Consider the following 26,783-nt stretch of genomic DNA (forward strand, 5'->3'; position numbering starts at 1 on the left):
ACTAGTATTACAATTTTTTAAGCCCAATGCATTTGTATTTACTTTAAGTTCATAAAGTTAACATATAGGCTAAGTATAACTAAATGCATTCGAAATGGACTTTTCAGGTTTCCAATAAAAAAATAGCTAAATTTCAGGATTCAAATGAAAAAATAGCAGATCTGCACGTCAGTGCACGAATAGCACAAATATATGTGTGCATGTATAAGCGTGCCGTGCGTGTGGGAGGGAGGGAATAATAATAATGCCATCCAAAAAAAAAAAAAAGAACACACCACTGCAAAGGCATTAGGTTTAAATACAGGGATGAGAGGTTTGTGCCTGACAGAATATATGTGGCCCTCTAGAGTGAGTGTGGAAATAGAGTGGCCCTCTCCATCATCAAAGCTGCTCACCACTGGGTGGTTCCGGGAAGATGGCGGAGGGAGTAACAGCCTGAAAAGCGAGCTCCCCGATAGTCGGATAATAATCTATGAAAAACAGCATGTAAGATAAAAACTTTTAAAAAAAAAGTGTGTGGAAGAAGCTAGGGCGACTCTAGGACCGGTAAAAAACACATAGTGGTGCTTAAAAACAAGTATTTGAGAGAAACAAGAAGAAGCTAAAATGGCGACAGCCGAGCAAATGGCGGAGGTGATCAGAGGACTCGCTGACATCAAACAAAACATGGAAACTTTTAGACAAGAAGTGAGACAAGACTTTGTAAAGCTGAAAGAAGAAATAAGGAGAGAGAACCAAGAAGAAATAAGGATTCTAAAAGAAGAAATGGACACGCAGCAACAGAAGGTGAGCGGAGAGATGGAGGAACGAAAAGCGGAGATAGCGGAGGTCCAAAGCCGAGTGTTAGCAACGGAGGAGTGGCAAGTTGAGGCGAGCGAGTCGGTAGAATACCTGGAGGATCGGGTGAGGAGACTACAAGAAAGGCTGCTGGACATGCAATCGCGGCAAATGAGAAACAATATAAGACTGTTCAATTGCCCAGAAACAGCAGAAGACGGGTCAAACATGGTTGAATTCATAGAGCAACTGATGTGGGCTGAACTCGACCTACCAGAGGACACGGAGCTACAGATCATGCGAGCCCACCGAGCCCTGACGCGAAAACCTCGGGACGACGCGGCTCCCCCACGCTCTATCATTATCAACTTCCACAGATTTGATGTAAAAGAGTTGGTTCTCAGAAAGGCGTGGGCTAAGGAAACAAAGGTGGCCGGGAAGAGGCTCGGATGGGACCATGACTACCCACCAGAAGTGGTCAAACTTAGGAAGGAGTATGTGCCACTTAAACGGCTGTTAAAACAAGAAAAAATCACGTTTCAATCCCCATATACAAAGCTAAGAGTCCAGTGGGACGACGGAACGAAGGTGTATACGTCCGCGGCAGAAGCAGCGAGGGATATCCGAGCTAGAGGCTACAGGGAGAGGACAACACCGCGGACGCGGGCACCAGAATCGACGGCGGGGGACGTGGAGGCGGCGCTGGGCGAGGAGACGACGCAGGATACGACGGAGAAGATGCAGGATGAGGAGGCGCAGCATGAACCGAGAACGGAGAGGACGGCTGACACGGCGATGGAGAAGGACAGACGAAGGAAGGAAAACGTGGAGAGATGGCAGCGTGTGTTGAGGAGAAAGACGGGAGAAGAGAAAAGAGGAATGTTGCAAAAGGGTAAAGACAGAAGGCAAGACCAGTCAAAGAAGTGAGTGTGGGCACGCTATGTTTAAGGAATTGCAAATGTTAAAACGCAGTTTTGATGAGGAAGGGGAGGGGGGGGGAAAATAGAGATTTAATGTGATATTAAAAGGTAATGGAAATTAACCCCCTCAGTTAAATATAAAGGGGGATTTAATAAGTATAAGTTTAACTGCGGGGTGTATTAGAAATGGACCTAGAGTCGTGGGAGAATTTTCATCTGAGTTTTATTGTATGGAACCGACGAGGGGAATGCTTTGTTTACTGTCAATATTCCAGGATGACCTCCCACTTGGGTAATGACGCCCCCTGGCGATCATTCAGAGAAACTACTTCAGCTCCCGTACTAACGTAGGTAGGAAGGGCCTGTCACTCAAACCGGAGTGACCCGCCTCCAGGCTATATAAGCCCCCGGAGGCGGAAGTAACATCCTCTTTTCACTCTCTGCGATATCACATTCAGATAAGTTGAAACTCAGCCTTGTATTATTATTCTTCGCGCATTAGCCTAAAGCGGTGGCATTGGAGTCGCCCACTGGCGAGTGTTGAATTAACCCGTACTTAAGAATACTTATTCTTGTTCCGTCCTAAATCGACGGTTATTTCCTTTTATAACAAAGGATTATTACTGCTTGTTCAGGCCTCCGCCGAAGCAAGCGTGGCATAGCATTAGCCGTTAGCTTGTTAGCTCGTCTGCTATTGTTAACGTTAGCTACACTGCTTACCGCTTGTTCAGGCCCTGCCCGAATCAAGCGTGGCCTAGCCTTAGCCGTTAGCTTGTTAGCTCGTCTGCTTCTGGTTAACTCTATCTACAGTGCTTCGCCATGGATCCTCTGGCCTTCCTGCCGAGGCAATGTCCAGGCTGTCCAGGACTCATCGACGGACAGGATCTTCACCATCTCTGTGTCGGCTGCATGGGCGTTGCACACGCCTTCTCTGCACTGAGTCCTCAGGGGAGAGCAGGACCTTTCTGTGACTGCTGCGTGGCCTACGACCGCGATGTTCTGATACACCGGTTCTACCTAGCCAGGGCAGGCCTCGGGGCCTGCGCTCCACCAGGTGGGTCTACTGCTCTCAACCCCACAGCCCAGTCTTTCCTTCCCCAGGCGGACCGCACCGTTGGTCAAGGTGCGGCGCTGCCTTCCGGAGATCCGCTTGGCAACCAGCGCGCCATTCCAAGTCAAGATGGCGCCGTGCTACATGAGACACCGCCTGCCGCGCAACCGACCGCAGCTAGCTCCACTGTCACTGGAGCTGGCGGGTCTGGTGAAGTCGCCGCTAAGAAGGCGACCAAGAAGGCTAACGTCCAGACGAAATCTCCGGTAGCCTTTTCCCCTTCGGGCGCGGTGCCCAAAAAGAAACGCTTGGATGTGACCGTCGGGGACGTCCCCCTCGACGTGAGCATCACCAAAACAGTCCAGACCTTCAGGCGAGAGTCGGACCTGAGCTCCTGTCAGAGCGAGGGTTCTGGTTCTGAATACTCTGGATACACGGCCGAGGAGGAGGAGGACTCCGTCGATGACGAGGGTTCTCGACTCACGGTCACTGTGAAAGGTAATGCCCCTGCGGCTCCAGCACGTCAACTGGACGCCGCAGGGAGCTCCCAGGCCTCCTCAGGCACCACTGCCCCTCCACCCGCCAGTCAAGCGAGTGAAGCGGGAGCAGAGGACGTCGATTCTGCAGCAGAAATGCTGGATCATCTCACAGTCTACATGAGAGCTCTGGCCAGAGTTGGAGAGGAGTTGCCACCTCCTCTCCCCTCTGAAGAGGCCGAGGATGATGATGAAATGCCCGGGCAGGAGCCTTCGGTTCCCGCCCCGTATGTCCTCTCCAGGCTGCCGCTGGTGAAAGGTTTCACCAAGGCCCTCCATTCCTCATGGAAGACACATAAAGACCCCAGGAAGCTGCCTTTTTCTGTGTTGGATTTGGTGGGCGGTGCGGAGGCAGGCATGTCCACCTGCCCTAACCTGGACCACCTGTTGGCACAATCTTTCCTGAGTTCTGTCAGACCCCAGTACAAAGATGTAGGCACGGCTAAAAACGGGCCGTTTGTTGGCCCCGTCGGCACCAACCCGCCGGGGTTCACTGTCCTGGAGGACAAGCTACAGTCGGACAGGGCTCGTAACGCCTACCGGTCCGCTGCTCTGGCCGCTAAGGACCTAAATCTGATCCAGCTCTTGCTCGCTTCCACCAAGGACCTGGTCAAAGGTCTGCCCACGGGGGAGCACACAGCTGAACTGAACACTCTATTTGACATCATGCTGAAGGTCAATTGGCATGCGGTTAAGTGGATGGGCAGGTCCATGGACTACAACCTCCAGTCTGAGAGAGCCCGCTGGCTCGACTATGTCGACCTCGAGCCTAAGAGGGACGTGGGCGAGAAGCCTCTAGGTCCTCGCGGGGAGATGTACAAGTCTCTCATAAACATGGAGAACAGTCCCACCACCCTCATGGGTGGGGGCTTGGAGCTGCTGCAGGGTAGAGTTACCTTCTTCAAGGCGGCTAAGGACATCGTCGAGTCCACCACAGTGCCACAGGATGAACCGCAGCAAGCTAGGAGGACGTCCCGCTCCTCCCGCGCCAAGGAAAGGGGCCGCTCTGCTTCTTTTAAGAAGCACTCGTCTTCCTCCAGGGGAGCCTCTGCAGCCAGGGCGCCTGACAGGCCCCGCAGCAAGGCTGTGGTTCCCGAGCGCGCTCAGCCGCGCCGCCCGTCCAAGGATGGCAGGCAGCAGTCTTCATACCGCGGTGGCCGCGGTAGGGGACAGCGCAAATGACACTCTGAAGAGGGGAATTGTGCTGGGGCGGGGGTCCGAGGTGTCTCTCGGTCCCCCTCCCCCCAAACGAGGGCGTTTTTTCGGTACCCCGTGTCGGGGAAATGAAAATGTTAATTTTGATGCCTCCTGTGTCGACAATAAACATGTTGAAAGAACAAAGTCTGTCTCTGTCCAACTCTCTCGCACTAGCACAGACGACCCCATCGTGCATGCCTCCTGTAGTAATGATGAAGTCCTGTCAGGACTCGATAATCAATCACAGGTTTTATCAGAAACCAGTAATGTTAATGTCAAACAATTATGTGGTTCCTCAAGCGCGCGAGTGGGATATCCCTCGCGTCGACAATATGAATCCTTTATGCATGCCTCCTGTAAGAATGATGGAGTCCCGTCAGGACTCTTTAATCAGTCAGAGGTTTTATCAGCAACCAGTAATGTTAACGTCAAACAATTATATGGTTCCTCATGCGCGCGAGTGGATTTTCCCTCGCGTGAGCGATGCTATGAATTTAACCTTGAGTCAGAAATTCTGTCGGCCTACTATGAGCCCGGGTCAAGGGACAAGCATAAAGGCCTTAGAGCAGGTATTAAACGTAAAAGTTCCTCTCCTGTCAGGGGAGAATGCTTTAGTTGTGGGCGAGTCTGTTTATCAGTCGAATCGCTTTGCTCTTCCTGTCGCTCTATCGAGCCAAAACCGAACGCTTCCGGTTTCACCGGATACGGATTCGCTAGCTCCCCGCTTCCGGTCCGGCCGCAAAAGAGCTCCGCTAGTCAAGCGGTACAATCGGAAGGTGTTCCCACCTTGCGGCCTATTGAACCCCTGCGCTCCGCATCCGGGTGTCCCGGATACGGATACGCAGGTTCCCCACTTCCGGTCCCGCCGCAAAATAGCTCCGCTAGTCAAGCGGTACAACCAGAAGGTGTTTCCGCCATGCGGCCTATTGAACCCTTGCGCTCCGCATCCGGTCGTTCCGGATACGGATACGCAGGTTCCCCACTTCCGGTCCGGCCGCCAAAAAGCTCCGCCGTCACGGAAGCACAGTGGTGGGGTTTCTCTCGCTCAAAACACGCTAGCACGCTGTGCGCGCCAGTGGAAGTTATGCAACCCGAGCCATTGGGTATTTCGAACGATAACCAGGGGTTACAGGTTACAGTTCGCAGATATACCCCCGCTTTCGAGCAGGGTTATTCATACCAGAGCACGTGGTTTAAAAGCAAGTCTTTTGAGAGAAGAGATCAGCTCATTGCTAAGCAAGGGTGCTATAGTGGAGCTGGACAGGACCCAATCCCGCATGGGATTTTGGAGCCGTTATTTCCTGGTGCCCAAAAAGGGGGGGGGGCTACGTCCCATCCTGGACCTAAAGGCACTAAACGTGTACCTGAAGAAATACGTTTTCAGGATGCTAACAGTACCCACCATGTTACGGTCGGTCAGGCAAGGGGATTTCCACTGTTCAGTGGATCTGAAGGATGCTTATCAGCACGTCCAGATTTATCCCCCACACAGGAAATTCCTTCGGTTCGCCTTCGAGGGTCGCCTGTACGAGTATACAGTACTCCCTTTCGGTCTGTCACTGAGCCCGAGGGTTTTCGTGAAAGTGACCGAAGCAGCCATCGCCCCGCTGAGACAGCAGGGCGTCAGGTTGGCGACGTACATCGACGATTGGATGATTTCAGCGAGCTCCGCCCACGAAGTGGCGCGTCACACACAAGTGGTTTTGGCTCACCTGAAGGCCTTAGGTTTCATAGTCAACCACGGCAAGAGCATGCTGACTCCAGCAAGTCGTCTTACATTCATTGGGGTCCTTCTGGACTCATCCGACATGTCGGCCCGTCTCTCAGAGGAGAGGGTGGACAGGTTTCGGGAATGTCTCGACTCCTTTCAAGTGGGCCAGGAGGTCACTTACAGGAGTTGCATGGTACTGACGGGAATGATGGCTTCCGCAGTACATCTGTTGCGTTTGGGCAGGTTTCATATGAGACCTTTTCAAAGATGGATGTTATCCCTCGGGATCCCGCCCTCCTTGAAGTACAAGAAGGTTACGGTTTCCCCTTCCTGCGCGATCGCCCTGTCTCCGTGGCTGGTGGAGGGGTTCCTCACCAGCGGAGTCTCGATTGGCGAGGTGGTTTCCCACAAGTCGATCACGACAGACGCCAGTCTCAGTGGATGGGGAGCCACTTTCGAGGGGCGCACAGCGCAGGGGCTTTGGCCTCTGGAGATGAGGGGTCGTCACATCAACTATTTGGAGTTGATGGCTATACTCCTGGCGCTCAAGCATTTCGAGCCTTGGATTTTGCATTGTCACGTCCTGGTCAGGACAGACAATACGACGGCCATGTTTTATGTCAACAAACAGGGGGGCCTGTCGTCGTTGCCACTGGACCGTCTGGCTCGAGAATTGACGGTTTGGTGCTTGTCGCGCCTCAAGTCGATCAGGGCCTCACACGTCCCAGGTCTCCTCAACAGCGGAGCAGATCTCCTGTCCAGGGGAGGTCCTCGCTACGAGGATTGGTCTCTCCACCCCAGGGTGGTGAGCCAGATTTTTCGCAAGTTTGGTCAGCCAGTGGCGGACCTGTTTGCGTCAGCGGAGAATACGAAGTGTCCGTTGTTCTTCGCGGTGAAGGGCAGTCCCCCCTTGGGGTTGGACGCCTTAGCGCACACGTGGCCGAGAGGTCTACTGTACGCGTTTCCCCCCTTCGACTTAATCCGACCCACTCTGGAGAGAGTCAGGAGGTTCGGTCTGGAGATGCTCCTGGTGGCTCCCTACAAGGGCACGTGGAGATCGGCGATCGCCCCTCTCCTTTGCGAACCGGGTTGGCAGCTGCCTCAGTGCAGGGACCTGTTGAGTCAGGCCAGGGGGGAGATCTTCCACCAAGACCTGCAGGTCCTAGACCTGTGGGTTTGGCACGTGAAAGGTTAAACCTGCTGGCAGCCGGTTTTTCTTCTGAAGTGGTTGATACCATTCAGAGTGCTAAGGCGCCCTCTACGAGGGCGTCTTATGATGGAAGGTGGAATGCCTTTGAGGACTGGTGTGAGTCGCGTGTTCCACCTGTGGTGGCTCATGTGGCGTCAGCCCAGGAAATTCTGGAATTTATGCAGAACCGCTTGAGAAGTGGTCTAGCATTTTCTACCCTTAGGGGGTATTTGGCGGCTATTAATGCCTGTCACCTGGGGGTGGCGGGCAAGGCACCTTCTAAAGTCCCGGAGGTCATCAAGTTCATGCAAGGAGTTGAACGTTTGAGGCCGGTGACTAGGTCTTTGTTCCCAGTTTGGGATCTGCAGGTGGTTCTAGGGGGCCTATGTCGGGCTCCCTTTGAGCCGCTTGTAGGGATGCCTTTGAAACTTTTGAGTTTCAAGACGGCTCTTTTGCTGGCTTTGGCCACGGCTAAAAGAGTTGGTGACCTGCAAGCTCTCTCGGTGTCTGCGGAGTGCATGCAGTTTATGAACAATGATCTCAAGGTGTTGCTCAAGCCTCATCTTAAGTTTGTTCCTAAGAACATGGTGGTTCCTAAGGAGCCTGTTGTTCTTCTGGCTTTTCATCCTCCTCCGTTTGTCTCGGTGGAGGATGAACGGCTGAATTGCCTTTGTTCTGTCAGGGCATTGAAGGCCTACTGTGACAGGACTGCTGGTTCTAGAGCTTCTTCTCAGCTCTTTGTAGAAATGGGCAATGTTCTTGTCAGAAAGCCGGTGTCTAGACCCACTCTTTCGAGGTGGATTGTGGTTGCTATTAGGCTGGCTTACTCTAGTGCGGGTGTGGAAGTGCCGGCGGCACTTAAAGCCCATAGCACTAGGGGTGTGGCTACTTCGTGGGCACTGGCAAAGGGAGTCTCCGTTCAGGAGATTTGTGTTTCGGCGAATTGGTCTTCGCCTTCTACCTTTGCAGCCTACTATCACCTGGATATCGAATCCTCTTCGCTAGCGCATTCGGTTCTGGGTGCAGTTGCCTCCTCTACGTCATAGAGGAGTCGGATCTTCCCCTCCCACAGGTGGGCATGTAGCCACCTGGGGTATTTTGGGGGGACCCTGTGTTTTCCTTATATAGTGTGTCTTACTTATAAGGCGGACTTGTCCTTTTCATTTAGTTGAATGAGGCGGACTTCGGTCTGTCAGGGTCTCTCTTTATTTTCTCATGCCTTCACACCCAGGTCCGGTGGGCCTGGGACCTTCTGGGTGATGGGTCACGCCCGTTTGGGCTGTGCTCACCCGTATGAGGGGTGTGTGGGGGTATGAGAGTAGGTTGTGGCTTAGAGGGGAGTTTAAGAATCCCAAGTGGGAGGTCATCCTGGAATATTGACAGTAAACGGTAGGTTCCGTACGGAACCATTGTTTACTTAGATATGGAAGGATGACCTCCCACGTAATGCCCCTCTGTTTCACTGAATGTGGCAGAGAGTGGTATTAAGAGGATGTTACTTCCGCCTCCGGGGGCTTATATAGCCTGGAGGCGGGTCACTCCGGTTTGAGTGACAGGCCCTTCCTACCTACGTTAGTACGGGAGCTGAAGTAGTTTCTCTGAATGATCGCCAGGGGGCGTCATTACCCAAGTGGGAGGTCATCCTTCCATATCTAAGTAAACAATGGTTCCGTACGGAACCTACCGTTTTTTGGGTAGAGGGGTTTTGAGGTGTTTTATTTATTCATTTCATTGTTTGTAGTTGGCTAGGCGTTGGGAGGACCCAAAGGTTGGGGATATTGCCAGGTCTAGGGAGGGGGCCCTGTTTAGTATGGGGACAAGCCCCTCACCTCAGTTAGAGATTTCAGGGGGACTAGTGGAGTCACCCCATGTTTGGAAGTTAAATGAGTGTGATGTTTATGTGAATTGTATGTTTGTTTTGTGTGTTTTTTTTTTGTTTGGTGTGGCAACCGCTTGTAAATATAATGGTACTCATAGACAGGGAGAACAGAAGATGGGGATTACACAAATAACTGATGGCTAATATAATGGGGATAATGTCACTGAATGTAAATGGGTTGAACTCACCGATTAAGAGAAAGAGGGTAATGACAAAGCTAAAGAAAGAAAAGAGACAGATATTCTTCCTCCAAGAGACACATTTGAGTAAAGAAGAACACGAAAAGTTAAAGAGATTTGGATACAGGAATTCATACTTTAGTTCATTTAAGGGGGGGAAGAGGAGAGGAGTTATAATTTTAATATCAAATACAGTGACTTTTGATTTCGAGAAACAGATTATAGACAAAGAAGGAAGATATATTATAGTGATTGGGAAATTGGATAATGAACCAGTTACTTTGGTAAACGTGTATGCACCCCCAGAAAGTGAAAAAACTTTTTTCAAGGATTTATTTAACATCATAGCGGTAGAAACGAAGGGAATGTTAGTTATAGGAGGAGACACAAATACGGTGCTATGTGAAAAAAAAGATACAACAAGCTTGAATAGAAGTAAAAAAAATATAGCAAAATGTGTGAATATAACTTTGCAGGAAATGGGATTAATAGATATATGGAGAGCTTTGCACCCCTCAGAGATTGATTATACTCATTACTCAGTGGCACATCAGACTCACTCAAGGATAGATCATTTCTTTGTGAAGAAAGAGGATAGCCATAGAGTAAAGGAATGTAGAATAGAAGCAGCGGATGTATCTGACCACAATCCACTCTACTTGAGGATAACCTTGAACGATAGGAAGCGGCAGACTATATGGAGACTCAATGTAGGCATACTAAATAAGGAACAGAGAAGAGAGGAATTTAGGAAAGAGATTAATACATATTTAGAGACAAACAATAATGGCGAAGTGGAACCGATTTATGTGTGGGACGCAATGAAATCGGTAATTAGAGGAAAGCTGATAGCCGAGATGTCTATGATGAAGAAAGTTAAATTGGAACTTTATAAGAAAAATAATGAAAAGTTAAGAGAACTGGAACGAGAATATCAAAACACGAAAAAGAAAGATGTATATGGGTTAATCAAAGAATTGAAGATTAAAATACAAGACTATCAGTTGGAAGAGATAGAGAAAAAGAGTAGATTTGTGAAACAGAACTATTACGAGGCGGGAACTAGAGCGACCAAATTATTAGCAAGACGTATACGGAAACAACAGGAAATGAATAGCATTTGTAAAATTAAGGATTCTAGGACAGGGGAGGTCAAATCAGCACCAGAAGAGATAGAAAAGATATTTAAAAAACATTATGAAGACCTATATACGCAGCCGGAAATGGAAGGGGAGGAAGAAATGGAGGAATACTTAGAGCAGTTAGATCTGCCCTCAATAGGACGGATTCAAAATGCCAAAATCACGGCAGCAATTACAATAGAAGATGTGACTGATGCTATAAGTTCGTTTAAGAATGGTAAAGCGCCTGGGAGTGACGGGTATCCGATTGAGTACTATAAAATGTATAGAGAAGAATTAGCACCGATATTGGCGGCCTCCTTCAATTGGACATTGAAAAAACATAAGATCCCACCTTCATGGAATGAAGCAATAATTACGGTAATACATAAACAGGGGAGGGACAAAGAACTGTGTGGGAGTTATAGACCTATTTCTATGTTAAATGTTGATTATAAAATCTATACGAAAATTATAGCTAGAAGACTAGCAGAAATAACTAAGGATATGGTCGGAGAAGAACAGACTGGATTTATCTTGGGACGCCAGACGCATGATAATGTAAGGAGGGCTATACATATTGTCGAGCAGGCACAGAGGACTAAAACGAGCACGTTAATTGTGTCAATAGATGCGGAGGCTGCCTATGATCGTGTTTCATGGAGGTTTCTCTATGCTGTACTTGGAAGGTTCGGTTTTAATGAGGAGGCGATCCATTGTATAAAGTCTTTATACCAGCAACCAACTGCAAGAGTCAAGGTAAACGGAAGTTTATCTGATAGATTCATATTACAAAGGTCTGCAAGACAGGGTTGTTGTTTATCTCCGACATTGTTCACTTTTTTCATTGAACCATTAGCACAAGCAGTAAGACAACATGAGGGGGTGCATGGGGTAAAGATGGGAGGAACGGAACATAAGATAGGGCTTTTCGCGGATGACGTGATAACATTCCTCGAACGGCCGAATGAATCGCTTCCTGCTTTGAGTGAAATAATAAGAGAGTTTGGGCGCTTTTCTGGATACAAGATCAATATAGCGAAAACACAAGTGCTGACTTTAAATTATAGACCAAGTAGTACTATACAGGATACATTCAACTTCAGTTGGAATCAAAAAAGTATAAAGTATCTGGGAGTAAATATAACTAAACATATGTCTACATTGTATGAAGCCAATTATAACAAAATAAACCAAGAGATCCATAAGGATGTGGATAGATGGTCGACGCTGCCGCTGGACTTGAGTTCTAGACTGGAGGCTGTGAAAATGAATGTGTTAGCAAGGTTATTGTACCTGTTCCAGGCACTACCAGTAGAGGTCCCCCAAACCCAATTTGATCAATGGGATAGACTTATAACAAGGTTCATATGGGCTGGGAAAAGGCCACGGATAAAATATAGAACACTACAGTTGCCGAAAGAGAGGGGTGGATGGGGTCTCCCTAATTTGAAGAATTACTATTATGCAGCTCAGATGAGATATATTGGATGTTGGTGTGACTGGGGGTATGCTAGATGGAAGGATATAGAAATAAAATATAATAATCAACCAATACAAAATATTGTGGGGGATAGACAAGCATATAAAAATATAAAATCTAAATTGGATCCGATTACACAGTTTACATTAGAGATTTGGTTTAAAGTAGTTAAAAAATATAAATTGGAGGAGGATATAAAGGTGTTAAGATGGATAGCTTTTGATAGTGAATTCAAACCGGCCAAATATGACCAGGGTTTTCAGAGATGGGGTGACAAAGGAATGACGGCATGGTGTACCTTAGTAAAGGACGGGCATCTTAGGTGTTATGAGGATTTAAAGAGAGAATTTGAATTGGATAAGCATGAAATCTTCAGATATTTCCAATTAAGGGATTATTACATGAAAGAAATCAAAGCCAAATCCCCCAAGGAGGTGAATGGTGTAGTCCAAATCATGATAAAGAAATATGCAGGGATAGAAACTCGAACCATATCAGCCATATACCAGAAGCTGATGGGGAATGAAAATCATTCAACGATTTATATAAAAGAAAAATGGGAGAAGGAATTGGACATTGAAATTACAGAGGGGGATTGGATAAACATGTGGGGAGTACACCATTCATCTACTAATTCAAGGATGTGGAGGGAATTCTCCTGGAAAAATTTGAGTAGATTCTTCATAACACCTAGGATTAAGAGCAAGCAGGTACATAAACAGATGTCATGCTGGAGAGAGTGTGGGGAGGTCAATGCAAACCATTCACATGTCTTTTGGAAATGTGCTAAAATACAGAACTTTTGGGAACTGATACATGGACACTTACAGGATATACTGGGATACGAGATTCCAAGGGAATGTAAAGTGATGTATTTGGGGGATTTAGAAGGAGGAAACATACAAGAAGAAGACAGATACTTGGTGAAAATTTTATTGACTGCAGCAAAAAAAACTATAACAAAATCGTGGTGTCAACCGGACACTCCCAAGGTTGGGACATGGACTGAGCTGATAGAACAAATATTTGTGATGGAACAACTAACATATAGACTCAGGCTACAAGAGGAACAAATGGACAATAAATGGTGGAAGTGGACCAGATATAAGGACTCTAACAGAGAAACGGACAATTGAAAAGAAAATGTGAATGTAAACACTGTCTGTGAAATGTATGTGAAAGCTATGTATACAAATGTGATGAGAGGAGGGTTGCCACACCCATTTATTTATTATTTTTCATTTATAATTTACTTTTTTTTATATATTGTATTTCATTTCGGATTTGTTGATGTTTGTGTATTGTGAATATTTGTTGATGTTTTTGGAAAATAAAAAATTTTTGAGTGAAAAAAAAAAAAGCTGCTCACCACTGACCTATAGTGTAGTCCTTAGGCCAGGGTCAGTTATTCCCTCCCCATTGAAAACCCACAATGAAAACATTCACACTGCTTGTTCTCTTTCCCCTGGAGAAGGTGGCTAGAGCTGGCCATAAGGCAGGTAGATACATTCATTCTCCTGCCCACGACCTTTGCTGGTGGTGATTGAGAAAGCCAGCATGACAGAATCCTCACTCTTCAACCGTCCGGGTGTAAAGGTCCCAGGTTGGCAGCTCTGTCCTTGTGATGTGCTGTGCTTTTTTAACCACCATCTGTAGAGCCTGGTCGTGAGTAGACCATCTTCCATACGAAGCTAGCCATTGTCTTGCCACCTTAAACCAGACCAGCTCAGATCAGAAACCATAAGACCTTTATTGATCCTACGGGACAAATTCAGTCACCAGTGGCCGAACACCAGTTTAGATATTGTTACAGGAGACGTACAAAAAAGAAACACCATCTCAATAATGAACAATAGTATAAAACCGTGGTTCCCGGTGGAGCTAGAAGACACGTGAGATTGTTGTTGTGAGCATGTAGATCAGCTTTTTTCACTACTTTTATTTATTTTTTATATATCCCACGATTTTTGTAACCCATCTTTTCACCCAGTACCAATGCCTAAACTTTTATCCTGGGCGCTACTCTCCCTCTGCCAGCCTGGGGAAAGCAACGGACTGAGCTCTTGCTTCCTTCAATGCACGAGGAGTCCAATCCGCTTCTTTCCCCCCGGTAGGCCATAACGGTATGCTCAACTCCTTAAGATTAATTCCTCATATTCTGATTCTGTCATCAGACCAAGCCCCAAAGGCTTCCTAGTTATAATCTTGCTAAAAACTTATTATTAGCTCAATTAACCACAAGAACCCTATAGCATTCCTATTCTAGGGCTGTCAAAATAGGAAAAGAGTCTGTGAAAATAGTTGAACATTAATCTCAAAACGCATTGCATTGTGTGTGAGCTTGACTTCAAACAGAACGGGACATAAAGAAAAAAAGATGAAAAGATGAACTATTATTTCATGCAAGTGAGATCATCTCTTCATGTGCTCATCGAAAAACAAGACATCAGAAAACATGTCTTCTATTTTCCGAACCAATTATTTTTCTAAGGTCACAATCACTAAATAAAATAGTGTCGACTGTCTATTCTTGTGCTTGTCTATCCGGCTTTCATTGACTCCGACATTCTATCTAACATTAGGCACCAGTTTGTGTCCTAGTGCAACAAATCTGCAAAAAAGGTCAAGCATCTTGAGTGACAACTGTCCATCATCTGACAAAACCAAAACGTCTAACCAGCTTTTTTAGTTTTTGATATCCGTCATTATTACCCACTGTTTTATCAGGTTGTATGTTTGATGTTTAGAAGAACCAAGTTCCTAACAACCTTGTGTTGGCATGGCAATACAGACCTTAAAACCTTGAACTTAAACCCATTTAGGCCTAGAATTATTGAATGCTTTAACCAGTGAAAAATAGCAGATATACAAGCTCACAGCGCGGCACCGAGTACCGCGCTGCGAGCTTGTAGATCTGCTATTTTTGAAAAAGTCGTGAAAATGTGTGCAAATCTGTGAATATATGTATTTTCAAAGCGAACGTTTGTAACTCAAATTTTGCTTCTGGGTGGTCCCTGGAACTAAATATTTTGAGATGGGGGTCCGTGGCCAAATACATGTAATTTTGGGGGTCCTTCACATGAAAAGGTTTGAGAACCACTGACATAGTAGTCTCTCAAGAACAGACTAACTGAGCTCCGGTTAAGTGAAAAGGACCTTTTCTTTGACGATGGCTAGCCAGATTGCTGACATAGAAACATAGGTTTTTCCAAAAATCTTAGAAGGATTCAAAAGACAATTATAGAATCGGGTCAAAATTCTAATTTTCACGATTTTTCAAAAATAGCAGATCTACAAGCTCGCAGCGCTGTGAGCTTGTATATCTGCTATTTTTCAATAGTTAAAGCATAAAATAATGATACACATTATGTGTACCCGTTCTAAATTGGTTAAGCAGAATTTACTGTAACAGCTGTTCAGAACAGCTGCAGCATGATCTGTCAATGTACAGCTGGCAGAGACACAGGTATTGGCTTTCACAGTGAAATCCATAGTGTTATTGTAATCCCGAAAGTGTACAAATGGAACAAGGTGGAATCTAAGGGCCCATTTAGTTCCATTTGCACACTTGTACAATGTCATTCTTGGTGTGTACATGCTTTACTGTACTGGACCAAAGACCATGTCTAACATCATTGCTTACAACAGTTAATCTAATGAGTATCTTTACCTTCCTTTGGCATAGGCTACACTCACCGCACGCACGCACGCACGCACGCACGCACGCACGCACGCACGCACACAGAGAGCATACCCCACCCCTCTGGTCACCAATGGACACATAAAAGAGTGAGATACTGTAGAAAAATAGATGTGAGCCAAAGAAAGAGAACAATTAGTAAGACATGGCTATGGGCGATCACTAATTACTCTCCCAAACACAGCTGCTTGATTGATTTGGAAGGCAAGAGGCACTTCTAGATGAACACCCACCCACGCACGCACGCACGCACGTGCACGTGCACGTGCACGTGCACGTGCACACGCGCACGCGCACACACACACACACACACACACACACACACACACACACACACACACACACACACACACACACACACACACACACACACACACACAGGCACAGGCACATCTCCAATCCTGCATTTTTCCTATTTGATTTTCGGGTACAGACTGCCCTCTCCCTTGTTTCGCCTCTCCTCTAAATGTAACAATTGTGGGCAACTAAAAGGCCCTTGTACTAAAACGCACGACTCTGGAGACACAGTAGTAGTACTTAGTACACACAGCCTTGCTGAGAGGCAATGCTTTTATACTGTGGTAGGCCTGGATTACGGGAGGCTCGCCCAGAGGAAGGACGTAACACACCAGAGAGGAGAGGTTGCGGTTAACAGAAGCATTATAAACGGGTGGGCCAGGGGGTCAGGAGAAAAGCAAGGTAAACCCTTCTCCCAGACTGGGGTGTACGAGTCGACTGTGGTTCAGCGTTAGGCCCGGTGAGACCAAGCAGAGAGGTTCAGTTCTTGGTGGTTCTCCTCCCAGCTGTATAACCCTGGGTTGTTCCATTTAGCTCATGGTTCTGTCTGCCTCAAGTCAAGTGTGTGTGTGTGTGTGTGTGTGTGTGTGTGTGTGTGTGTGTGTGTGTGTGTGTGTGTGTGTGTGTGTGTGTGTGTGTGTGTGTGTGTGTGTGTGTGTGTGTGTGTGTGTGTGTGTGTGTGTGTGTGCATGCCTGCCTAGGTGTGTTTGTGCGTAGGCAGAGGGAGTGCTTATTGTTGGACTGCTGCAGTGGAAAGCCTGGTGATGTGACATTAGATTGTGAATGGATTTTAGACAACTTTTGGAAGCATGCCCAAATTAGCACCTACACCGGATACAAGTCCCCGTCCCCTACCTGCAACTACCAACACAATAAAAGAAAAAACAAACAAAAAACAAGCCCAAAAGTCACTTGCAATTCCAAACGCAGCAAATGGCAATTATATTATAACAGATACAGAGCAGAACCTTGTCAGTGCCTTAATTAGCGTTTGACTCTGGCATTTCTGACTGCCATCTGTAGACCCCTCGCAAACCAATCTGTTGACATTATCCAGGCTTCCAAAAAGAAACACTAAAGCGGATTGCACTTTGCAAATCTTTGAGTGGTTAATTTGGTACTTTAAAATCTCAGTAAGGAGTGCTTCTCCCTCACTGTACCATGTGTGTGCGTGCACACAACGTGTTTTCCCGGACCAGGGTGCACATTTCATCTGTGGTTCAGCGCTGGGGAGACGAGGTAGAGAGAGGAGAACTACCAGGGCTACAGTGGCCACCATGCCAGCAGTAACACTGCATGGGACCCCTGGTTGTGGTACAGGTTCCAAAATCTACAAGATCTACAAGCTCACAGAACAAATATGTGACGCTTGGTGAGCTTGCATATTTTAGAAATAGGTTTCTTTTATATACTTCAGCCCAGGATTAACCACACCTTTTTAGATTAAACATGTACAATGATATTTACCATTTATGCAATGATATTGCATTTTACTTTGGTGGTGTTGCTCTGCTGTGATATAACAGATTATCTGCTCGAACATGAACCATAATCCGATATCACAAACCCCCCAGAGCAAAGCATGATATATAGATATTACATGCACATAACATAGAACCGTCAGTTGCAAGATTTAAGATATCAAATGTCATAAGAATCCATTGAACACAGTACAGCCCCACAAGGCGTTGTGTGCCTGTGGATCTGCTATTTTCACTAGTTTTGTGTGACAGTCTTGTATGATGAAACTTGGAGATACAAGGTTTCTGCCCGACAGTGACGATATGGAAACACATCCAGAACCACTGGACCACTTAGTACGTGTCGTAAAGAGCCATGCAATTGGAAGCCCTCGCCGTGCTCACACACTGCCTTCCCCTGTCTCCTTTTCTCCCTCTCTGAGCTTAACCCATTTAGGCCTAGGATTATTGACTGCTTTAACTATTGAAAAATAGCATGTGCCGCGCTGTGAGCTTGTAGATCTGCTATTTTTGAAAAATCGTGAAAATTAGATTTTTTACCCAATTCTATAAGTGTCTTTTGAATCCTTCTAAGGTATTTCTTTTGAAAACCCTATGTTTCTATATAATGTCAGCAATCTGGCCAGCCATCGTCAAAGAAAATATCCTTTTCACTTAACAGTTAACAGCTCAGTTAGTCTGTTCTTGAGAAACTACTATGTCAGTGGTTCTCAAACCTTTTCATGTGAAGGACCCCTGTAAAAAAATATTCATATCTCAAAATATTATAGTTCCAAGGACCACCCAGTAGCAAAATTTGAGTTACAAACGTCGCCCTAAAATTACATATTTTCAAAGATTTGCACACATTTTCACGACTTTTTCAAAAATAGCAGATCTACAAGCTTGTATATCTGCTATTTTTCAACAGTTAAAGCAGTCACTGAGGCCTTAGACATAAGTACTGCAGGCCAATTGTACTGTAGAATAAGGTGAGGTACGTGTTTCCCTCACTCTGACTAAAGTAATTTGGCGGATATGGGTATGGTCACACAATGCGCGGACATAATATTGGCGCCCCCAGCTTCCATTTGTGATGTACATTTTCATTGCGCCTTGAACTTTGACATGCTTGCCTCTGCAAAGCGTTGGCCATCCCTTAATTTGCACACGCTTGTGCCCATCGGGCACCGGCCTACTTGGGAACTATGCAAATTGGGAACAATGAAAATAGGTAATGCATGCCCCAGCCTGTTATGCAATACCCCTAACTGAGAATATGCACCTGCATCGTTTTTCCACCATGACACACAGCCCCCTCATCTAGACTGAGTGGCAAAACATTGATCAGCATGCAGGCCCACGGGAAGTTATTTACAGCAGGGGGCCGTGTTGGCTCATGCACGCGTGTGGAACGCTTCCCAGATGGCTACGTGGAGCTTAAAACGGCTATTATGTAAAAAATGATTTTTTTTTTACATAGTAGTTTTTTACAAAAAACATTGCAAACAAGTTGGGTTCGCCCCTAGTGGCCACCCAGCCACGCTTTCTTCTGTTGTCTCTCACTGTAAATACACAGTGACATCCGTAAGGGTCCATTTGGTTCCATTTGTACACTCTCTGTTAAATGAACCCACGTTTACTGTGTAGTGTTGATAGGGAGTAGACTACCTACTGTACAGTCCAGTATGTTTTTTTTTTCTTCTTCCTCTGAACACCATAATCCAGACAGAGTGTAACGTCTACAAAGTCTACAAATGGACCCATGTCCCATGCGGGTCAATTTGGAATGCTCCCTTTTTACCCTTGTGGCCTGGTGTTCCCAGTGGGCACCGGCAGCCTTTCAGCCAGCACCATGTTCTCTATAGTCATTAGAGAGAGCAGGTGTTGTGCTGGGCCCCTAAAAGTACGCTCTGACATTTTCATCAGCCTCCTTCCAGAGCCTGGCATTTCTGCACCTCAGCCTCCACCAGGACAGAAGGAGACTCCAAAACACATGCCCACACATTCCTGCACCTGAATTAATTCACACTATGGTAAATAGACTGTATTGATTTACCATACAACTTTTTCTAGCCTTTCCGACTACTCAAATGCACTTTAATCGCATGAATCCTAGCAGCCCTATTCTGGGGGGAACCTGGGAAATAGCAGATATACAGATAATGTTCAGTCGAAGAGATTTCGTGTGGAGGGAAAAAAGGAGCAGACCCAGCATAGATCCCTGACATTTTCACTGCACAACCCTGTGTCACACACACACACACACACACACACACACACACACACACACACACACACACACACACACACACACACACACACACACACACACACACACACACACACACACACACACACACACACACACACACACACACACAACATTTGAAGTGAATCGTTCAGACGGTTTCCGACAGACAGACAGACAGACAGACAGACAGACAGACAGACAGACAGTGGGGGGCATAGCTCAGGGGTAGAGAAACCATTATTAGAGCACAAAGGGTTCCCGAAGGGTTCCCAGTTCGAATCCGGGCTCCCCCTGAGTTAATGTCGAAGGGTCCTTGGGCAAGACTCTGAACCCCACATTGCTCCCGGTGAGCTGGTTGGTGCCTTGCATGGTTTCCTCCGCCACCGGTGTATGAATGTGTGCGTGAATGGGTGAATGTAATGCACAATCTCTGTAAAGCGCTTTGGATAAAAGCGCTATATAAATGCACCATTTACCATTTTACAGACAGACAGACATTTTATAAAATATTATTATTTACTTATACTATCTCTATGATAGAGTATGTTAGGAGATGGTCCCTCTACTCTTCCATTTTTAAGATCCTGAAGATTTAGACCTTGGTGTTAGCACCTACAGGAAATTACTGTGCACAGAGAGTGGCTCAGTCAGCTGTATCCACACTTAAGAAGCATATTCTTGCAAAACGACTGCTGTCGTAAAATTAAAGTAATTGAAAATGCAAAAAGTCTGAGATGAATCAGCACCCTGATGAAAGCTTTTTAGCAGAAACATCGGAGAGACGATAAAACATATCTAAGAATTATCAAGGAGATCTGAAGAGAAGTGGGAGGAATCTGCATGTCGTTTTGATTAGAGAATAAAAACACTTTTATTAACAATGCTCCCTTTTAACAGGTCCATTTTGTTACATCTGTACCCTCAGAGAGAGAAATGGAGAAATGAACACTGAGGATTTGACCTAATAACAGTTCTACTGCCATATTTATTATTTATTTTGTGCTGGTGCATTCAAAAAGTAGCTACCTTTGCGATGTTATAGAAAATTATCTATGGATGATTTCCAAACATAATCGTTTTCAATTGACACATACAGGTATATGTGTACTGTAGCCAAACTGACGGCAGGGGAAAGCCTTATGCAAGGAATGGATGTAAAATGGGCCTCCCCTCTTTCCGTCATTCAGAGCGTAGAAATGCATGTTCTAGATCAGGTCCACAGAATACAGCCAGTGATTTGGGACACCATTGATGTTTACGTGTGGTGGAAATTTGAGAGCAGCATTACGGGAGATGTTTTTTACTGTACACACCCGCACGACCCCTCATCAGCTTACAGTGCTCAAACAATGTAAAAGAACGAGCGTTCGTATTGGGACGAGCATTAACGTTCGAAGCAGTAGGAGAGATAATGGGAGACTTAAGTCAGATACATTTAAGATGCAATATCCAGGTCACACAATATAGTAATGAGTTGGGGAAAAGCACCACGAGTTGAGACAAAAGACAGCAGGAATAACCGGCAATTGGTCAGCTGATTGCCACGTTGGCGTATGACGCTTGGGTCTTGCGTAATACTGTTGTGTTAAGCATCCGTATGCACCCACATAGCGCAGCATGAAAATCTCTCGCGTATATTCTGACTGAACTAATCTCAGGCTACGTATCATTACATTTTGAATTGTTGACTGTTACCGTAACAGAGTATTATTTACATGGCAGTATAGCTAGTTTTACTTTAATTTTTTTTTTGTATTTTTGCCACCACTGCTTAAAACATGTCAGGACATTTACTTGTAACAGAGTATTTCTACATACGTATCGATACTTTTACTTAAGTAAAACAAGTTTTCCACTACTTCAAATGGGTGACATATGGATCCCTATAAAATATTAAAAAAAAATCCCTATCACCCCCAAAATCTAAGATCTGGCAGCTGTGGAATCAATGTGTTCACTTTCCTGGATAAAAAAAAATGGAAAAGTAAAGTACACATCATTTTGGATCATTAGCAAGAACACCAATACATGATTAATATAATTTTATCATGGATCTACTAATGGATAATGCATATATTCTTTCGTAATACATCTCCATTCACGATGACATCTCCATCGTACACGACCAATACACTTGAGCAAAACAGGGCATTTGGTTGTACTTGGAAAGATATACCATTATGCTGAAATTATGTCTGTCTGTCTGTCTGTCTGTCTGTCTGTCTGTCTGTCTGTCTGTCTGTCTGTCTGTCTGTCTGTCTGTCTGTCTGTCTGTCTGTCTCACTCAAGTATCCTCCAGTCGTCTTAATGATAATTTCTCTTCATCTCTGTTTGTCTCGTCTTTAAGTGAGACAAAGAGATATTAGGTTTGAAAACATCAACAAGGCCAACTGAGGTGAACTGGTCAGTGATGAAAGAGAACATAAAATACAGACACAGATGGAGAGAGGAGGACATTTATAATGTGTAGTAGTGAGCCTTCTTCATAACCTCTCAAAAATCGATCACCACCAATGGAAAAAAATACACATTTGTTTGTGCGAGTGTTTGTGGGTGTGAGTGTGTCTGCGTTTGTGCATTTGTGCATTTTACTCCGTTCTGCAGGCTCACATTCTCCTATTGTCTTTCTTCAGCCATGCAGACACTCAACCTGAATTTTCATTTCATCATTTTGTTTCACTTCATATAACATAAAGAATTGTTCAAACGGGCGTGACAGGGGATTGAAGGGCTGGAGCCACAGGCAATTCTTTCTTCTCCCTATTCTCTCAATTTGATTCTGTATGTTTTATTAGAACCCCTTCATATTTTGAGCAGTCCTGAGGACAACCTTTTTTTGGGGGGTCTAGAACGCCTGCATGTTTATGCTCTCTCTTAAATTACAAAACACATTTGAGATTCTAAGTACTATAGCAGAGAGAAATCTTAACAAAACATCATTTATGCACCCTTCGAGAAAATGTCTCTGAAAAATTAAGACAGGTTGATGACATGATGAGGCTCTCATACTGTCACTCTAGTCAGACAAGGACTGACAGATACAGAGATAGAGATCCATGGACATATCAGTGGGATCGGCAGTGCGACGTGGTGGGAGCTAGGGCCACGTGGAGCCTGAACTCTAGATGTGAGGGCGTAGTTCAGGAACTTTCCTGTTAATTGTTGCCTCTTTTGGAACGCAACAACCACAGTGGTAAATGCTAATGGTAAAAATTGGAATGATACATAGTGGAAAGTATCAGGGGCCAATGAATTCACTTTTCCGAGCCTTCAAAAAATTACAGATTACAGAATTGTGTAATTTAGGTCAGGAAACATGAAAAAAGTCTAAAAATGTAAAAGAATAATGATCATTTGATGTCATAATGACCTTTAAAGTTACATAGTGTACCTTTAATATAGCTGCTACAATGTCTGAGGAAACAAAACAAACTAATGTTGTTCTTACTTGTACTCAAGATAACAATGAAAAAAGCGTTAATCTTGAGTCAGAGTGCACACTCAGCCCACAAGCTGGTAGATAGAGATTTCATTTCTCATTCACTTGACAAGTGACACTAATCTGGCCATCTTAATGAATTAGAATGATGTGCTGTCTGTTGAACTACTATAACTGTAGGCTATACAGCACATGCAGGTGAATGAGTTGTTAAAGGCCAGTACAGTAGATTGTGTTTGGACTGTTATAAGCTCTGCTGTTGCTGCACTGTCCCATACAGAGACCCACTCTAGCCCCAGGCACATATTGGGAGTGCGCACACACACATACGCGTGCGCACGCGCGCACAGCGCAGGCTGGGGTAAGTTGTAGCTGGTCTCCTGTGAAAGTGGTTTGGTTTCAGGGGCGCTAACAGCTTAGCTATGCTGTGGATATAGCTAACAAATGCCAAACTCTGACTTATGGAACAACATCCTGAAGGCAACACTTGGAACAGAACACTCTTTTCAACAATTTGTAGGCCTTTATAATGTCCTCTCCTGCCTTTCTCATTTCTCCTCCAGTGTACTCTCATTCCCCTTTGATACTTTTTCAAAGTTTACAATTTAGAATTTAGGCACTTAGCAGTTGTTCTTACAAAGAGCGACGTAAAAAGTAAAAAAAAGCTTAAACAGCTGGAACCCAAGCTAGGGAACAGACAACAGAGGAAGCGGCCGATGCAATGCTACAAAGTACCAAGGATATAGCATGCAGGACATCAAACCTAGCATCTGTTAGCAAACTAAACATTCCATTTACTTTGAGTAACATAGATCTGAACAAGTAAACCGCATACATCATTTTAACCACATGAACCCTTATTCCGGGCAAACTTTCTGTGAAAATAGCATCGAATGGAGCTCTCAGTTTGTCGCTTGTGATACCCAGTTTGGAAAGGATTTGCAGGAAATAAAGTGCTATCTGTAGCATTTCATACAGCCAACCAACTTCATGAAATGCTGCAAACGGTAGCTGGAGGCAGCCCTTATCTGTCTTGATTCCCTGGCCTGCATAACTGCATTATCACTTCATTCCAGCATGACCCAGCTACTGTTATTTCATCACATTTAGTGTACCGTATATTTCCCTTTCACTGTATTTTTTACTTTGGGGCGGGAATTCTGCATTGACAATGAAGTTATGTCTCAATATAGGCTAGACTACGAGACTACACCACATGTTGCCCTATATCCAAGCTGTTTTTCGTGACTTGGTAAGAACGTCTCATGGCCTACGTTATTGTACTGACCCTCCGGTTTAGAAGCTAAAGACAGATGACAGTCACGCTGGTCAGCACACGCTTGGTTCATTGAATGTCAGCGTTTTGGGCAGGTCCTATGGCTCCATGTATACTGTATGTTTTGAATCAATTGTTGTCTGTTTGTAATTGGATTGAACATTTATTTACCTCTCTCTCTCTTTTTCTCTCTCTCTCGGTCTCTCTCTCTCTCTCATTCCAGGATGGTGGAGTATTCATTAGACCTCCAGAACATCAACTTATCAGCAATCAGGACAGTCCGCGTCCTTCGACCTCTGAAAGCCATCAACAGAGTACCCAGTGAGTAGATCCTATACCACTGTGTGTGCGTATGTGCGTCATCAGCATCATATACTGTAGCAGTGCAGTATACCATTCACAGTGCATGTGGAAAGGTATGTGAGCTCATATAGCACATAGGGCCCTGTTCTCGTCCATGCCTTACCACTTATCCCTAAACCTCTTTGCCTTTTTTTACTATTTTGAAAAACCCTTTTAAAAAGTTCAAGTAGCTGATGTACGAGCTCAAAATGTTTCGATGTAGATCGGCTATTTGAAGTATTTTAAAATGTTTTTCAGAATAGTAAAAAAAATACATATATAAGTGATAAGGACGGAAATATAGCTGCTTGTCTACATTACAACTCTGTCACAAAGAGTCACAACATTGCAAATGCCTTTAAGATGTTTAATTGAAATTAGACAGATCCACTGAGTTAAACAACATCAAACAAACATGTGATCATCATCAGCACTATTACAGACACTAAAACAGATGGGAATTCAATCTGAATCAAAGATGTTTAGATGTCAGTAATCCTCAACCTTTTTCATTTCAAGGACCCCCAGTTTGATATGCATTATGCCATAGACCCCCATTTGATATGATTTTTACAGCCTGGCTCAATAGGAGAAAGGAGTGTGCACCAAAATGCGTCGGCGCATGCGCACTAACACTCTGACCAACTCAATCGGCAGAGCATGGCCCAACTGGCCCATTACAATGGGCTGATAAGAAGTGATAATCGCCCATGATATGGGATGATAACGGCTGAAACGGCTGGTATATTAAGTCTAAAGCTGCGCCCAAACCTGGATGGTTCGAGAGGCGCGATTACATACAAAGTGAATGCAAAGACGAGACGACGCGCGACCGAGCGTTGCTTTTGTAACTTCGCCCCACTTGGAAAAATCCAACTGAAGCGACCTTCGCTTCACCCCCACTCCACCCATCGCGTCCTGACAGCCAATCAGCGTTGATGTCGTCCGGAGACACGGAAATGTTTTTGGTGTTTGGAGTTGGGACTGCCTTTTTCCCGGGTGTTTCGCCTTGATTCCTACGGGACATGATTTTCTTACCAACACGGACCTGCACGACCAAAGTGAAGCGATAGAAGCGACTAGAATAGAAGAAATAGCTTCAGGTTTGAGCCCAGCCTAAGACCCTGAGATGCCACACTGAGATGAAAGAGATGAAAATGATCAAACGGGGGTCCGTTGTCTAATGCATAATTAAGCTGGTGTTTCTTGACATTCTAAGGTTTGAGAACAACTACTACATGATGACACAAAGCACGCAAGCAGGCCAGATCTTTGGTAAACAAGGCAAAAACGTATTGATCTCTCACCGAGACAGGCTTTTGAATCCTTTTGCAAGACATTACACACAAGCACAAAGAGGAAAATAGATAAAAGTCCTCATGATGAATTCAGTGGGGACAGATACCATTTTAGTGACCGCAGACAGCAAGTTCCACCATTTTTTACAGAAGTAAGGGCACATTTATTCTGCACTGATTGATTCAGAGTAACTTGGGAGATAAAAGAGTGCAGATGAATGAGCCTATAAGATAAGAGGGCAGGCCAGGTAATACGGTCATTTCAGAGCTACTGTATAGCTTAAGGGCTAACAGATTTAATAACAAAACATACCGTAGCTGTTAAGAAATGGTAGAAATGGTGCAGTTAGTGCGTGAGAGTGTGTGTGTGTGTGTGTGTGTGTGTGTGTGTGTGTGTGTGTGTGTGTGTGTGTGTGTGTGTGTGTGTGTGTGTGTGTGTGTGTGTGTGTGTGTGTGTGTGCGTGCGTGAGAATATAAGTGATTGACAGTGACCCAAATAACATTTGGACATTTTGCTTGGTAGAAATCCCAAAACAACCTCAACAGAAAGTGAAAACAGTTTTTTTCACTCTGTTTTTGATTTATGATATTCAGTCAGAGTCTGTCTACGAGATGAAAACCATTTATTGCAGTGAGTGATATATTGCATTGTTGTTCTGCTCCCATGATGCACC

At 45.1% G+C, this 26,783-nt stretch overlaps 1 protein-coding gene across 1 annotated transcript in view; it reads left to right on the forward strand.

Moving 5' to 3' along the window:
- cacna1ia (calcium voltage-gated channel subunit alpha1 Ia) overlaps window positions 1-26,783 on the forward strand; it is a gene marked incomplete at both ends in the record, with an annotated part of 282,782 nt that overhangs the window by 89,695 nt on the left and 166,304 nt on the right. Inside the window, one exon of the mRNA XM_080723189.1 lies at window positions 24,693-24,790. Within this exon, the coding sequence (XP_080579315.1) occupies window positions 24,693-24,790 (98 nt within the window). The remainder of the gene's footprint in view (window positions 1-24,692; window positions 24,791-26,783) is intronic.

This window comes from Nannobrachium achirus, assembly GCF_963921795.1.
Source record: "Nannobrachium achirus genome assembly, chromosome: 4".
Taxonomy (NCBI): Eukaryota; Metazoa; Chordata; class Actinopteri; order Myctophiformes; family Myctophidae; genus Nannobrachium; species Nannobrachium achirus.